The 14,956-nt window shown below is 56.9% G+C and overlaps 1 protein-coding gene across 5 annotated transcripts; it reads left to right on the top strand.

Moving 5' to 3' along the window:
- Positions 1-2,779: 2,779 nt before the first annotated feature.
- RABEP2 (rabaptin, RAB GTPase binding effector protein 2) lies at positions 2,780-14,759 on the top strand. 5 transcript variants are annotated; one of them, XM_058286142.2, is made up of 14 exons: positions 2,783-3,373; positions 3,882-4,091; positions 6,602-6,825; positions 9,441-9,551; positions 9,639-9,989; positions 10,844-10,939; positions 11,037-11,135; positions 11,884-12,039; positions 12,875-13,052; positions 13,183-13,194; positions 13,284-13,339; positions 13,437-13,490; positions 13,608-13,685; positions 14,155-14,759. In XM_058286142.2, exons 1-14 carry the CDS (start codon positions 3,316-3,318, stop codon positions 14,254-14,256), a joined length of 1,785 nt encoding a protein of 594 aa, XP_058142125.1. In that variant the 5' UTR covers positions 2,783-3,315; the 3' UTR covers positions 14,257-14,759. The 5 variants fall into 5 exon arrangements, with proteins under 5 accessions (XP_058142122.1, XP_058142125.1, XP_058142123.1 ...); XM_058286141.2 differs by having other exon boundaries at positions 2,786-3,373; positions 13,608-13,724; XM_058286143.2 differs by having other exon boundaries at positions 2,790-3,373; positions 6,602-6,759; positions 13,608-13,724.
- The last annotated feature ends 197 nt before the right edge of the window (positions 14,760-14,956 follow it).

Below are 14,956 nucleotides of genomic sequence, written 5' to 3'. Positions count from 1 at the left end.
TGGCAGTCAGGGGTGGGCAGGTGGCAGCCTCTGTAGCTCTCCTGAAGCTGTCCTTTGAAAGGACTGGTGAGTCCTCTTCTCTCCCAGTTCTTCCCCAGGAAGCCCCTTTAGAAATGGGGAAATTGAGACCCAAAGAAGGCAGAGCGTTGCCCAAGATCACACACTGAGCTGGTGGTAGAGTGCACACTAGAACCCAGGAGCCCTGACTTCCTAAATCTCTTCACCTGTTACCCCCTCTCCTCCTGCCACCATGTGTGTGTGCATCTGTCTTTCACTGCTATCAGAACTGAGAGAAAGGGTCCAGGGACCCAAGAGACCCACTTTCTCATTTGCCGATTCCCAGGCCTGTCTCACTGGGCTGTGACTTCCTGTTTGCCCTGGGCAAACCCCAAGGGACCCTCCAGGTGGCAGGGCCCCCACTTCCCGTTGGCTGGGTTACTGGCTGGGAGGGGCAAGAGTGGAGGAGCATTGGGGGACAAAGACAGCAAGGCGGCAGGACCCCCTTGGCCTTTCATTCAACAAACCCTCTGACCCGCTTCATTAGATTCCCTGCTGCCACGTGTGTCCCCGTCACCAGCCTTTTTGCTGGAGCATTTCAGTTTTCTGTTTAAAACATTTCAGGGACTTTTCATCATACCTAAAAGAAAACCTCCAAACCGTGGCCTACAAAAGCCCGAGAGATGCTGCCCCTTCCCCTGTGTTCCACCTCATTTGTTGCCATTCTCCTCCTTGCTCACTATCGTCCAACTCAAGCACTTTCCCACGCTGAGGGCCTTTGCACTTGCCACCACCAGCACTTGCTCCTCTTCCTCCCCACCAGCTCTTTGGTTGGCTGGTTCCTTTTCATCACTCACATCTCAGCTTAAAAATGGCCTTCCTTGGCCCCTCCCCGCAGTTATTTTTGCTCTCATGCCCCTTTTTTTCTCCTTCCCAGCACTTGCCCCCATCTCCAGTTATGCTTGCTGATTTGTTAGCCTTCTCATCTGTCTCCTGCACCAAAATGTTTGCTCTGCGAGAACAAGGATCTGAACTGTCCTGCTAGTTGACATCCAGTAGGTGCTCGATAAATGCTGAATAAAGGAAGGAAGGAAGTTACGAAGAGAGAAAGAAAGCTTTCTTTTCTCTTCCCCCACCCACCTTCATTCACCAAGGCTAGTTCATTTCATATCCTAAATATTTCTAGAATCACCTTTCTTCTTCCTTTGGACCCTTCCCTTTACAACCAGAGCTATTTCAATAGCCTTCTTCCTGGGCTTCCTGCCCCATCTTTCACTTCCCACCTACACTCCATGTGGAGAGAACTTCTTTGACACTAGTCATGTGCCTCCCCTGCTCAACAGCCTTCAATGGCTCCCATGGCCTGCAAGATAAAATCCAAGCTTGATAGCTGGTATAAAGGCTCTCACCAAACTGACTCGAGCCTTATTTCTTGTCACTATTTCACCCTCTTCCCCAGAAATCCTGCTACACACACAGTGAGTCTGAATTTTATCCTGAAGGCCACAAGTGGCTATGGGGGATTAATAAGCCAGGAGTTGACCTTGGCCAGATATGCATTTTCCAAAGCTTCCCTGGCTTCAGTGTGGAGAATGGATTGGAGGAAGATCAGGGAGACCAGTGAGGAAAACGTTTGTTCATTTGTTCATCTGCCAAATATTTATTTAGTGCCTCCTTTGTACAGGGTACTGTTTGAGGTGCAGGGGAAACAGCTGGAGATAAGAAAGACAAGGTCCTGGGATCTCCGATCTCATGGAACTTTGTTCTAGTTGGGGGGTGGAAAGGGCGGATAAACAGGTTAACCAATAACTTTTCAGATGGGGAGAAATGCTCTGGTATGATATAATGGTGGAAAGGAAGCTGTTACTTTAGAGAGGGTGGTCAGAGAAAGTCTCACTTAGGTGACATTGGAGCTGAAACCTATTTAGTTTTTGTAAGAAACTGCTGTATTCTTTTCCAGAGTCACTGTACCATTTCACCTTCCCATTAGCAATGTAGGAGAGACCATTTCTCTGCATCATCACCAGCATTTGGTGTTATCACTTTTTTTAATTTTAACCATTCTGATAGGTTTGTAGGGATATCTCACTGTGGTTTTAATTTGCATTTCCCCAATGACTAATGATGTTGAACATCTTTTATGTGCTTATTTGCCATATGTGATGTTAGTAAAATGCCTGTTCATGTCCCTTGCCCATTTTCAAATTGGATTGACCTGGAAGATTTTAAGCAGGATTGAGAAATGCTCTGGTCTATTTTTTACAAAGATCACTCTAGCTGCTATGAGGAATATGAAATAATAAGGGGCCAAAAGAGGACAGAGGTGGAGAATTTAGGAGGGACAGTCAGGAGGCATCGAAGGTGTTCAGGAGGGAGATGATGGGAGCTGAGACTGGGTTTTAGCACTGGGGATGAGAAAAAGATACACATTCTGTAATACTGGATTACACTGAGGTAGAACACACAGGACTTGAGGAGGAAAGGAAAAGTCAAGGATGACTTTCAGGTTCCTGGGGTGTCCCTTTCTGAGGGAGAAACGGGTCGGGGGGGCAATCAACACTCGGGACTTAAATTTGAGTTGCCTGTCACCGTCCAAGGGGGAATGCCAGGTGGGCTGTGGAACGGGGGGGGGGGGGGGGGGGGGGCGTCTCAGATCACAGGAGCCTGACCTGAGGCGGTGACCGCAGAAGCAGGCGGGATGTGACGGGCACTAGGGAGAGGGGGAAGCGGTGACCTGTTGGGTCTCAGGATGCAGGTGGAGCCGTGAAAGTTTCGGACGTCTACGGCTGGGTGGACCGCAACGCGGGGACTCGGAGGCGCCCAGAAAAAGGAAGCCGACCCAGCCCTGCCCCGAGGGACACGAAGGCGGAGGCGCAGGGAGGGCCCGACCACGAAACTCTGTAACGTGAGCTAGGCTCTGATGCCAGCACCGGCCGGGGCCCACCACAGGGCTGGGCTCCGAAGACAGCGAGCGTCCCCCTGGCGGGCTGCGGCCGGCACACGGCCGGGAGGCGACCGCGACCCCCGGTCAAGCGCAGGCGCTAGACAGGGCCTTTCCTGAAGGAACTTAGTTTGGAGCGTGACGGGCTGGCGTGCTTCACCCAGACGGCGCAGGCAAGCAAGCGGAGCCGCGGACAGGGCCGCGGAACGACTCGAGAATCTTCGGCCGAGGCTCCGCCATCCTCCCCCTCCTCACCGCCGGCCTCGGCCCGGAGCCTATCCGGAAACAGCCGAGCGGATCCGGAAACAGCCGAGCGGACCCGGAAGCGGGGCGCGCCGTCACCAGGAGTGCGGGAATCCGCCGTTTGCGCTGAAGCGATGGCGGCGGCTGCGTCGGGGGCCTCGGGCGAGGACGGCGGGCGGCGGCGGGAGGCCGGTGCGTGAGGGCGCGTCCGTGCACGCGGAGGGCGGTGGGCTGGAGGCGGGGCCGTGCTCGGAAGCCGGCGGATGGGGGGCGGTGAGGGGAACAGGAGAAAGGGGCGGGGCCACGCCTCCGGAAAAGGGGCGAGGCGGGGCCCGAAGCCTCTGGCGAAAGGGGCGGGGCCTGCTATTCAAGGGGCAGGGACGGCGGCAGGTGAGAGGCGGGGCCCACTGAAGGGGCGGGGCCAGGTGGATCTAGGGGGCGGGGCCTAGTTAGGAGAAAAGAAGGGATTGGGTGAACCCAGGAACAACGAAGGGGCGGGGCTACAGTCCACTCAAGGTGGGGCTGGCGGGGATGGGGCGGGGCCGTGGGGATGGGGGAGGCCAGGTGAGTGGGGCGGGGCCAGGTGCAGAGGTGGGTCCTGGGGAGGCCTTCCTAGCTTGCAGGGGGTGTGGATTGGTAGTCTGGGATTTTGGGGATCCGGGAAGTTATGAGAGGAGAAGCTGACCCCTGTCCCCCTCAGTGCTGGACATCCAGCCCCAGGAGGAGACTAAGGCCGAGGCCCAGTCTGGGGAGCTGGGCCGGCTTAGGGCCGAGCTGGCAGGTGCCCTGGCGGAAATGGAGACCATGAAGGCTGTGGCGGAAGTGAGCGAGAGCACCAAGGCCGAGGCGGTGGCTGCAGTGCGGCGGCAATGCCAGGAGGAGGTGGCCTCCTTGCAGACCATCCTGAAAGGTGAGACGGGGCTTCCCCCAGACAATACCTTCCTCCCCGCCCTGCCTCAGCCCCTTGCGGGATGTGTGACAAGAACTGGGTTTGGCACCGCTTTCCTGGGGACACAGAGAAGCTGTAGGGGTGTCCTGCACAGCTCAGGCCCATTGGCCCAGAGGCATGGGCGCCCTTTTCTCGTTTGCACGGAGGCACTCACCACTTGTGCCAGCAGCAGTTCTGTCGGTCACAGCTAAGTTTACCACCCAGCCTTTACCTATTCCTGCACCCCAGCCTTTTCTTGTCCTGTCACTGATGACTGATCAACCCTGAAGATGAGCAGGAAACTTTCTCAGTTCCCCAAACCAAACTCATTTTAGTGTGGCTCTCTGGTCTACAGGCTCAACCCTGAGACCAGCCTCCTTGGGTCTGAGCCTCTGGTTTCCTTCCGTCCCCAGACCTTCCTCCATCTGTCCCATCCCCCCCACACACACCAACTTCTCTCAGCCCCTCTCCACCACACCACCCCTGTACTTGGGATGCACCAGTTCCCTTGATCCCCAGATTCTCAGCTTCTTTTCCTGTTTACTCCTCCTCCTTTAGTCAGAGGCCAGAATCTCAAACATGGCTTTCAAATCTGTCCCCAGCCTTCTGCCTCCAATGCCTCATCACCTCGTTCCTGGACCGTTGCTCCAGCCTCCCCACAGGTCTCCCCCTTTAGCCTGGCCTTGACAATGGCTTCCAGAGTAAACTTTCTAAAATTCCCATCCCCCCATGTCTTTTCCTTTTCAATAAATCCCTCCTGGCTCTAGACTTCCTGGGTTGTTTTCACATTTCAGGCATCCACATACCACCTGTGCAATGTGGTCCTATCCTCCTGCATCTTACCCCATTATATTGTTAAGATTTGTTCTTTGAGTAGATCCACTTTTCAAAAATTTACATAAATTTATTTAAAAATAAACTTTAATATATATTATATATATAATATGTAAGAAAAACCAGATTTGTCCTAAATAAAATAATAGCTATCATTGATTGAGCACTTACTGTATGCCAATACTGTGCTATAGGCTTCATGGGTATTTAATCTTTTTTTTTTTTTTTTTTTTTTTTTTAAAGATTTATTTATTTATTTAATTTCCCCCCCTCCCCTGGTTGTCTGTTCTTGGTGTCTATTTGTTGCGTCTTGTTTCTTTGTCTGCTTTTGTTTCTTTGTCCGCTTCTGTTGTCATCAGCGGCACAGGAAGTGTGGGCGGCGCCATTCCTGGGCAGGCTGCACTTTCTTTTCACGCTGGGCGGCTTTCCTCACGGGCGCACTCCTTCCGCGTGGGGGCTCCCCCACGCGGGGGACACCCTTGCGTGGCACGGCACTCCTTGCGCGCATCAGCACTGCGCATGGCCAGCTCCACACGGGTCGAGGAGGCCCGGGGTTTGAACCGCGGACCTCCCATATGGTAGACGGACGCCCTAACCACTGGGCCAAAGTCCGTTTCCCATGGGTATTTAATCTTGATAACAGACTCCATGAGGTAGGAATTCTTATCCATCTCCATTTTTACAGACGTGGCTCTGAGGCCCAGAAAGGTTAAGTAACTTGCCCATGGTCACACAGCTAGAAAGCATAAGAAAATATGAACCCAGGCAGCCTGGTGGCAGAACCTTTACTCCTAATGGTAGTACACATTAAGATAAATAAATAACTATGCAAGTAAAACATGACCGTGTTCCACCAAAATAAAAGTTGTTCCTCTTCCACCCAGCATCACCTCTACTTCCCACTACCCTGCAGGATAAATTCCAGACTCCGTGGTGTGGCATTCAAGGCCTTATGAGCCATCCACTGCCACCCTCCACCCCCTCTAGTATCTCTCATCCAGCAATCTCCCTGCGCCCCAGACATGCCACCCTCTTCCCCACCCCTGAGCCTTTGCTCACACTGGTCCTTGCCCTCCTTCACCACCTGGCGGGGACCACTCCTCCGGGCCAGGCAAGAGGGGGACGGAACTCTCCCGTGGGGTGCACCAGCGCAGGGCTGGTCCTCAAACAGCTCTTCTCAGCCTGCGTCCTTACTGTTCCACGGCGCCTTCCCCATTGGACCGTGAGCTCCTGGTGGCAAAGCCTGTTTCCAGAGCTCCAGCCCTGAATCTGGCCCAGAGGAGATGTTGACTACTCTTGTTAAACATCGATTGTAACCAGTACATGGTAATGGGGATAGACGCCATGGCATGAGAACGTGTTACGTCCCAGGAAGAGAGCTGAACACCTTACACATGTCATCTCATTTAGTCCTTTAACAACCCAGGGAGGTTGTCCTCAGTTTCCCCGTTTTGCAGCTGAGGACACGGATGCACAGGGAAGCTAAATGATTCCCCAAGCCCTGCAGCGGCTGAGAAGCAGGGACAGGGTTCAAACCCAGGCCTGGCGCTCTGCAGAGCCGGCTGCCTCACCCACTGCCGTGTGGGGTGGATCCCCCCTCATCCACAGGTAGGGCCAGCATGAACCTTCTCTCTCCCCCGCCCTTCCCATCCTGCCAGACTCCATCAGCAGCTACGAAGCCCGGATCACGTCCCTGAAACAGGAGCGGCAGCAGCAGCAGCAGGACTGCGAGGAGAAAGAACGGGAGCTGGGCCGGCTGAAGCAGCTGCTGTCCCGGGCTCACCCCCTGGACTCCTTGGAGAAGCAGATGGAAAAGGTTGGGGCAAGGATGGCCTCCCCCTGCACCCCCCAGGGATTTGGAAAGATGATGATGCAGCCAAAGGTGACTGGGCCAGAGGGACTCTTGGTGTCCCATTCCCAGCTCCCTGGGAAGCAGGGCACCCAGGAATGCTTCTAGGTGTGGCACAGAGCTGCCAAATGTTGTTGTGTGCTTAGTTCCCTGCTGGGCAGGGCCCTCCTTGCCACTGCTAGTGGGGTGACCTAGGGCAAGTCAGTTTCCCCCCCAAATTAAAAGAAGAAGGGAAAGGGGGAGAGAACTAACACTTGAGGCTACCGCTTATGCCTGAGGCTCTGGGCTGCGTTCTTAGACTCAGTCTCCCCAGTCCTGTGAGATAGGTCCATCAGATCCATTTACCAGGTGGATAAAGGGAGGCCCAAAGAAGTACCAGAATTCTCCCCAGTTTATGCCACTGCAAATGAGCAAAGTTGGGATTTAAATCTGAGCATTCTGGCTCTAAAGTTTTTGTTTTTTTGTTTTTTTGGGTGTTTTTTTTTTTCTTCAAATTCTACTCAATTTATTCATTTTTTAGAAAGATAATACATTAAAAAAATATGAGGTCCCATTCGCCCCCACTGCCCCCACCCCACCACTCTCCCCCCCAATAACACTCTCCCCCATCATCATGTCACATCCATTGCATCTGGTGAGTACATCTCCGGGCATCGCTGCACCCCATGTCCCATGTTCCACACCATAGCCCACACTTTCCCACGTTCCATCCAGTGGGCCATGGGAAGACATACAACATCCAGCAGTTGTCCCTGGGACACCACCCCGGACAACTCCAAGTCACGAGAATGCCTCCACATCTCTTCCCTTCCCCGCACCCAGCAGCCACCATGGCCACTTTTCCACACCAATGCCACATTTTCTTGATTATTAACCACAATAGTTCATGAATAGAATGTCATTAAGTCCACTCTGATCCTTACTGTAGTCCTCCTTCCTGTGGACCTTGGCTTGGTTGTGTCCATTCCACATCTATGTCAAGAGGGGGTTTAGATTCCACATGGATATTGGATGCAATCTTCCTGCTTTCAGTTGTAGGCACTCTAGGCTCCATGGTGTGGTTGACATTCTTCAACTCCATGTTAGCTGAGTGGAGTAAGTCCAATAAATCAGAGTGTAGGAGCTGTAGTCTGTTGAGGTCAGGGCCTGGCTATCATATTGTCAGTCCAGAGATTCAAATCCCCTAGATATATCTTAAGCCCCAGCACCAACTACAATTCCAGTAAAGTAGCATGAAAGACTTGTGAAAAGAGATCCCATCTGAGTCCAGCTCTATCACGGAGAAACACCAGCTCCAAAGAAGGACCAACTGACATGGCAGTGAACCCCATCTGCCATGACCATAGAACCCGTGGGTCTCTTTAGCCCTAAAGTTTTTGTTCTTAATCTCTAGTCGGGGTGGCCTCTTTCATTACTCTTACTGTTGTTGTTATGAACAGCAATAGTGATCACATATTACCACTCTCCATCTTTCAAAGCAAGTTCATGTCTTTCCCTCTTTTGGTCCTCACAGCAGCCCTGTGAGGTAGGTACTCATTAATGCCTCGTTTTACGCACGGGGAGACTGAGGCCCAGGGAGGCGGAGTCAGTTGTCTGGTTAGAAAGGCAAAGATCAAAACAGAAGTCCGAGAAAGGAAGGCCTGAGGCCCCCCGCTTCCCAGCAGAGGCTGCAACTTGCCTTCAGACTGTTCTCCCAGGAGCAGCACCCCAGGGTAGGGAAGGTGGGAACCCTGTTAGATGACAAGCACATGGTCCAGTGGCCAGAGCATCAGGTCTGGGGTCAGGCCGATTCCAGTCCCAGCCCCGCCTGTGAGGTCAGCAGGCACCTGTCCGCTGCAGAGCGGACACCTGCAGTGCCTGTGTCCCAGGGCTTCCTTCAGGGCCGCAGGGTTGGTTTGGGCCACGCAGGCTTACCCTTCCTTGGTGACTGCTCACCTGAGAGATTTGGAGGGTTAAACTGAGCTTGTTTGGGAGCAGTTCAAGAGGCAGAAGTGGCATGAATTGGGAGAGGGTGGTGACAGGAGTGACGGGCAGATTTCAGCCTGGAGCAGGGTGGGCGGCGGGGCCATTATCACTGACGGAGCACTAGCGGAAGAGGGACTGCACCAGTGGGTGGCTGTTTTGCCACAGGTAGCACACTGCCTCATGGCCCAGGGTAACTGCTCGGGTGCCCACATTTCATTCCAGCAAGGAGGGGGAGGGGGGGAGAGAGACGCACCCTCTCCCTGAAGAGTTGTCCTGGACGTGACACATGGCACAAAGCTTCTATCTCGTTAACTCGAACTTAGTCATTCAGCCATGTCTAGTTGCAGGGGAAGGTGAGAAGGGGAGGTGGCATTCTAGAATTCAGGCCGTGTGCCAATTAAAAATGCCAGTTTCTGTGACCAAAGAAAGGGCGAATGGGTGTTGAGAAAGAAAAACGTGGTGGGCAAGTGGGAGCTGGCCGTGACCTTTGCCCCTTTACTGAACCAGCTCTCAGGGTCTCTGTTTCCTGATTGAGATGAGGGTGGAGGTGGGGACAGCGCCTTCTTCGGCAGGTCAGAGAAAGCGGGTTTGCCTCGACAGAGCCCCCAAACAGCCCTGGAGGGCCCAGCACTCGGGAGGAGGGGCTGCCACCACCAGAGACCCACCCCCACCGCCACCCACAGGCCCACGAGGACTCGCAGAAACTACGGGAGATCGTGCTGCCCATGGAGCAGGAGATCGAGGAGCTGAAGGCGAAGCTGCTGAGGGCGGAGGAGCTGATTCAAGAGATCCAGGTGAGGGGGCAGCCGGGGGACGCCGAGGGAGGAGGGGACGCCGCAGCACCCCGGCCCCCCAGCCTCTTCCCTGCGCCCTCTCCCTAGAGACGTCCCCGGCATCCCCCTTCCCTGCATGGCTCCACGGAGTTGCTGCCCCTGTCCCGGGACCCCTCTCCCCCGCTGGAGCCTCTAGAGGAGCTGAGCGGAGACGGGGGTGCAGCGGCCGAGGCCTTTGCCCACAACTGCGACGACAGCGCCTCCATCTCCTCCTTCTCCCTGGGCGGCGGGGCCGGAAGCAGCGCCAGCCTGCCCCGGAGCCGGCAGGGCCTGAGCCCCGAGCAGGAAGAGACGGCCTCCCTGGTGTCCACGGGCACCCTGGTCCCAGAGGGGATTTACCTGCCCCCTCCCGGATACCAGCTCGTCCCAGACATCCAATGGGAGCAGCTGCAAACGGAGGTGAGCGGGCTGGGCAGGGGAGCCTGCAGCCATTGCCCGCCATGTCCAGGCCCTGAGCTAGAGAAGAGGGAAGACTTCCCCACCCTCTGGAAGCTTCCTTCTAGTGAAGGAAGTCAGGCATAAACCTGCTTCAGGAAGCAGGAGGAGGAGAAGGATGTCGTGGGGCGAGAGGCTCGGAGGAAAGCAGAAATGAGGTCTCGGAATCGAGGTTGGCAGGAGGCTCCCAGGCCGAGGCTGGGGCTGGGACCTGAGTGACGAGAGAGGCAGTCTTCAGAGGCCAGGGGCAGAGGGGACTAGGGGCTCCATGGCCCTGAGGGAGGACGGATAGAGCGTGGCATGTCCGGGCGGCAGGAAGGCCCCTGAGCTGGGAGGACGGTGAGTGAGAGAGTGGAGGGAGATCAGAAAGGAAGGCGGGGCCGACCCTTAGACGTGGAGCCATGAGGAGGTCTCGGGGGGTTCAGGCTGGGGAGAGGCCTGCTCTGCTTCAGCCTCTGAAAGGGTCACTCAGGCTGCTGTGTGGGAACAGACTGGGGATGGGGGGTGGAAAGGGGACAACAAGAGGGGCTGGGATCAGTCAGGAAGTGCCCAGTGTGGTTTCAGGAAAGGTAGTGCCTGGGAGCAGGTGATGACTGCGAGGTGGGAGGAAGTGGGAGGATTTGGAGTGCACTGGAGGGTAGAATGGGCAGTGCCTGCTGATGGGTTAGACGTGGGGCGTGAAGGAAGAAGAGGCCTGTGGCCTGAGGGACTGTGGGTCAGCGCCGCCCACGGAGATGAGAAGGTGGTAAGAGGTGCAGGGAGGGGAGGCTGAAGCTGGCCCTGGCAAGGCGGACACTAAGCTCAGGGCTCTGTGGCAGGGGCGGCAGCTGCACAAGGACCTGGAGAGCGTCAGCCGTGAGCGGGATGAGCTGCAAGAGGGCCTGAGGCGGAGCAACGAGGACTGCACCAAGCAGGTGGGCCCCAGCCGCAGCCCTGGCCTCGGCCCCCCAGGGCCTCCTGTGCCCGTCTCCTCCTGGGCCCCCCCTGACCGTGCCCACCTTCCACCCACAGGTGCAGGTGCTGCTGGCCCAGGTCCAAAACTCGGAGCAGCTGCTGCGGACGCTGCAGGGGACCGTGAGCCAGGCCCAGGAGCGGGTTCAGCTGCAGATGGTGAGCCCAGGGAGGGCCCAGGCCGTGGGGAGAAGAGTCTGACAGGAATTACAGTTGCGGGAGGAGAGAGCAGGCACGCTGGCTTCACTCTGGCGTTGGTGCCCTGGAATGGGGAAAAGGATTTCCAGGGAAGCTCAGGACTGTGGCCAGGGCAGGGCTCAGAAAGCTCCAGAAGCTTCTACACTTACTGGTGATTGTCAGCTAATCCCACAAACTTAGAGCCTCAACGTCACCATCTGCAAAATTGTGATAAAGGGACCCACTTTGCAGAGGGGTGAGGATTTGGTGCAGGGATTGCGAACTCAGATGCTTACCCAGGCCAGACGGGCTGCGTCGGTGATTGACTCAGGCCCAGCACGAGGCAGGAGGAAGGGTGGGAACCATGGCCAGCTGGGGAGCACGGGTCCTGTCCCAGGGAGGGGATGACCCAGTACCTTCAGATTTTCTGGGTTCTCCAGAGAAGCCAAAAATCCGGATATTTACATGGTATTCCCCAATTTTTAAGGTTGGCAACTAACTTAAAAAGTCTTTTAAAAAATCCGTCTGGACCCAGTAAAACACCACATGTGGCCTGGGCTGCCGGAGAGGAAACTCCGGGTCAGTGGTGTAGAATGTAGAAGCTGCGGCACGGAAGACTCTTAGGGAAGGACGTGTCCGCGTGGGCTCCCTGCTGTCAGTGTCTGGAAGGGTTGGGGCCTGGCCTCGCAGGAGACTGGAGACACCCTGTCTCCCTGGTCGCCGTCCCCAGGCAGAGCTGGCTGCCTCCCACAAGTGCCTGAGCCACGAGGTGAAGCGGCTGCATGAGGAGAACCAGGGGCTCCGGGCAGAGCAGCCTCGCCCTTTAGCCCCCCACGGCCTGGAGCAGGATGAGGGCGAGGAAGAGGCGCTGCCCAGCTCGGTGCCGGTAAGGGGGGGCATGCACGCCGAGAGCCTGGGGGGCCACCCTGCCGGCCCTGCATCCCCAGGTCCAGCTGAAGCACTGGTGCAGGACCCCGGGCTGCCTCACTGCCTGCCTGTACTGAGCCTCAAGCCCCCTGGTCTGTAAAATGGGGCCATGCCCCCTTCCCAGCTTTGCCATGAAAAGAATACAAAGGGGAAGGAGGTGTAGCTTGGTGGTTTGAGTGTCTGCTTCCCTTGTACGAGGTCCTGGGTTCAATCCTTAGTACCTCAAAAAAAAAAAATAATAATAATAATACAAGCTAACAGGGCACTGGGCACCAAGGCAGCATAATGTGGCCCATTTGTCTATTGTCAGGTGACATCAGATCCACAAAACTGAACTAACCTTAATCTTGGGTTTTTAACACGCTGTCATCATTGATCTCTGTGTGTCTTTCTTTACTTTGATTAACAATATAATTTACTCATAACTTCATATATTAAAAATACAAGGAGTACCTGGGAGCCCTTCAGCCCAAGAACTAGAAACCTCCACGCCCTCCTGGGCACCTCCCATTCCTTGGCCCCCTTTCCACTGTCCTGAACTTGCTTATCGTTCCCCGGCTCTCTTCTGGTACGGTTTCACTGCATAGCCTTGCAGGCTTCTGTCATGCAGTGCTGGCCCTCTGTCTGTCAAGTTTATGAAGGAGTATCTTGCTTTGCCATCTGGAACTTTCACTGGAATATGTGCCTCTTCCACTGCTCCTGGGCTGGCACTGTGGGCTGCTTCCTGCCCTCACGGCACCCCTCCTTCCTGGCTGTCTGCTGCCCTCTTCTCCCTCCCCCTCTGTCCCCTCCAGGAGCTGCAGCAGCTGCTGCGCCGCTCGTGGCAAGAGGCACGGGCCGGGCAGCAGGCGCGGGAGCATGAGGCTGAGCGCCTGCGGATTGAGATTGTGACGCTGCGGGAGGCGCTGGAGGAGGAGACGGCGGCCAGGGCCAGCCTGGAGGGGCAGCTGAGGGTGCAGCGGGAGGAGACAGGTGAGGGGAGAGGGGACAGCCAGGGAGGGAATGATCAGGGCCAGGTGTGGGCCACGCAGGGTGGGGGGTGAAGGGGACAGTACAAGACCTCGCCTTGACCACTCCTCGCCTTACTTTCCTTTCCTCACAGAGGTGCTAGAGGGTGAGTATGGGCTCAAGCCCCACCTGGGAGAGCTGGGGCCCAGGAAGAGGGTGTAGGCTTGACACCCTGCCCTGTGCCTGGCCTCCCAGCCTCCCTGTGCAGCCTGAGGACGGAGATGGAGCGCGTCCAGCAGGAACAGAACAAGGTGAGGCAGAAACTGGGTTAGCCTGGGGTGACGGGATAGGGGTAGCAGGGTGGGGAAGCCACCAACCAGCCCTTCCTGCCCCTTCTGTTTCCCTCAGGCTGGACGGCAGGAAGCTCTGAGGCAGCCGCCAGCCTCGGACCGGGCAAAGGAGGTCAGAGTCATGGGGGGGGGGGCTGCCGTGTCCAGACACCCCACTCCTCTGGCCACATGCCCACCAATCCAGTCCGAAGCTGAGCCCAGGCCCCAGCCTGGCATGCTGTCCCCGCAGGCCCAGCTCACAGACCTCCTCTCAGAGCAGAGGGCAAAGGCGCTGCGGCTGCAGGCCGAGCTGGAAACCAGCGAGCAGGTACAGAGGGACTTCGTCCGTCTGTCGCAGGCACTGCAGGTACAGGCCCGTCACCTCCCGGCCAGGCTGCCCACACTCCAGGCGGCTCATCCTGGGTCTGGCCAGGGCAGTCCCCCTGGGACTCCTCCCCCTGGGACAGTCCTCCTCCCCCTGGGTCTGGTGTGGGCCTTCCCCCTGGGCTGCTGCTCCAAAACACAGGTTTGCACACTCAGCCAGCCGCCAGCATCCTGAGCACAGGGCCAGGCATGTGGCTGTGAGGTGGCCTCGTTAGAGAAACCCCACGAGGAGCTGCGCCTCGCCTGCTTTCTCAGGCTGCTCCTTTAGGACCCCTTTCTCCTGGACCCCAATTTCCCCAGAGGCCGGGAGCAGGGGCAGCCAGCACAGAGGTAGTCCCTTGGCGAGTGGCAGGTGGCCACTGGGCTGCACGGCCCCACCTAGGGCCCTCTGCCCCCCTCACCCACCCCCACAGGTGCGCCTGGAACGGATCCGCCAGGCAGAGACTCTGGAGCAAGTGCGCAGCATCATGGATGAGGCGCCCCTCAGGGACGTCAGGGACATCACGGACACCTGAGCTGAGGGCCCGGGCGCCAGCCCGCCCTCCCCAATCCCGCCTGAGCCCAAGGGAAGGCCGTCGGCTTCTACTCCAGAGCCACGAGGCCTGGAGCTGAGGCAACAGGGCCACCGCTGCCCTTTCCCTCTGGCGCCTCCCCCAGGGGTGGCTGGGCCTTCTCTCAGGGATGACAGCCCTGCCCGGAACCAAGGGTGCGCTGAGCTCTCCGACCGCCCTGCCGCCTCCTGGGCCGCGGCACCCACCCCAGCCAAACTAACAGCCCCTGACTACTCCAGCCTGTCCCCCTCCAGGGCACAGCCCCAAGCTGGTGTGGGCTGGGAGCCTCGGGCAGCGCCAGTGGGCCCCTGGCACACGCGCACCCCCTGGGACAGGCAGCTGCTTACTGGACTACATGACACTAAGACCCTTGTCCATGGGGGGTCCCACCCCGCCCCAAGATGTGCATGGAGGCGAGGCCCGACTTTTCTGTCATTTATTTTCAATAAATAAGCAGCTCAAATCAATCGGTTGCCTTGTCCCTGCAAGCCCCACGGGGTCAGGAAGGGGGAAGGTGTTACAGGGGTGAAAGGGGAGGGGCATTGTATTTATAAAGACACGAGGAGAAGGGGAAGGAGGAGAAGGGGTGGGGGTGTGTGCCACAGCTCTGGCTGAAGATGCTTCGCTCTATCCGGTGGGGAAGAAGGGGGCAAAAGGACTGGTT

Source organism: Dasypus novemcinctus, chromosome 23 (genome assembly GCF_030445035.2).
Source record: "Dasypus novemcinctus isolate mDasNov1 chromosome 23, mDasNov1.1.hap2, whole genome shotgun sequence".
In the NCBI taxonomy this organism is placed as follows: Eukaryota; Metazoa; Chordata; class Mammalia; order Cingulata; family Dasypodidae; genus Dasypus; species Dasypus novemcinctus.
Note: the sequence above shows the minus strand (reverse complement) of the source record. Positions and strands in the feature narration are given on the sequence as shown.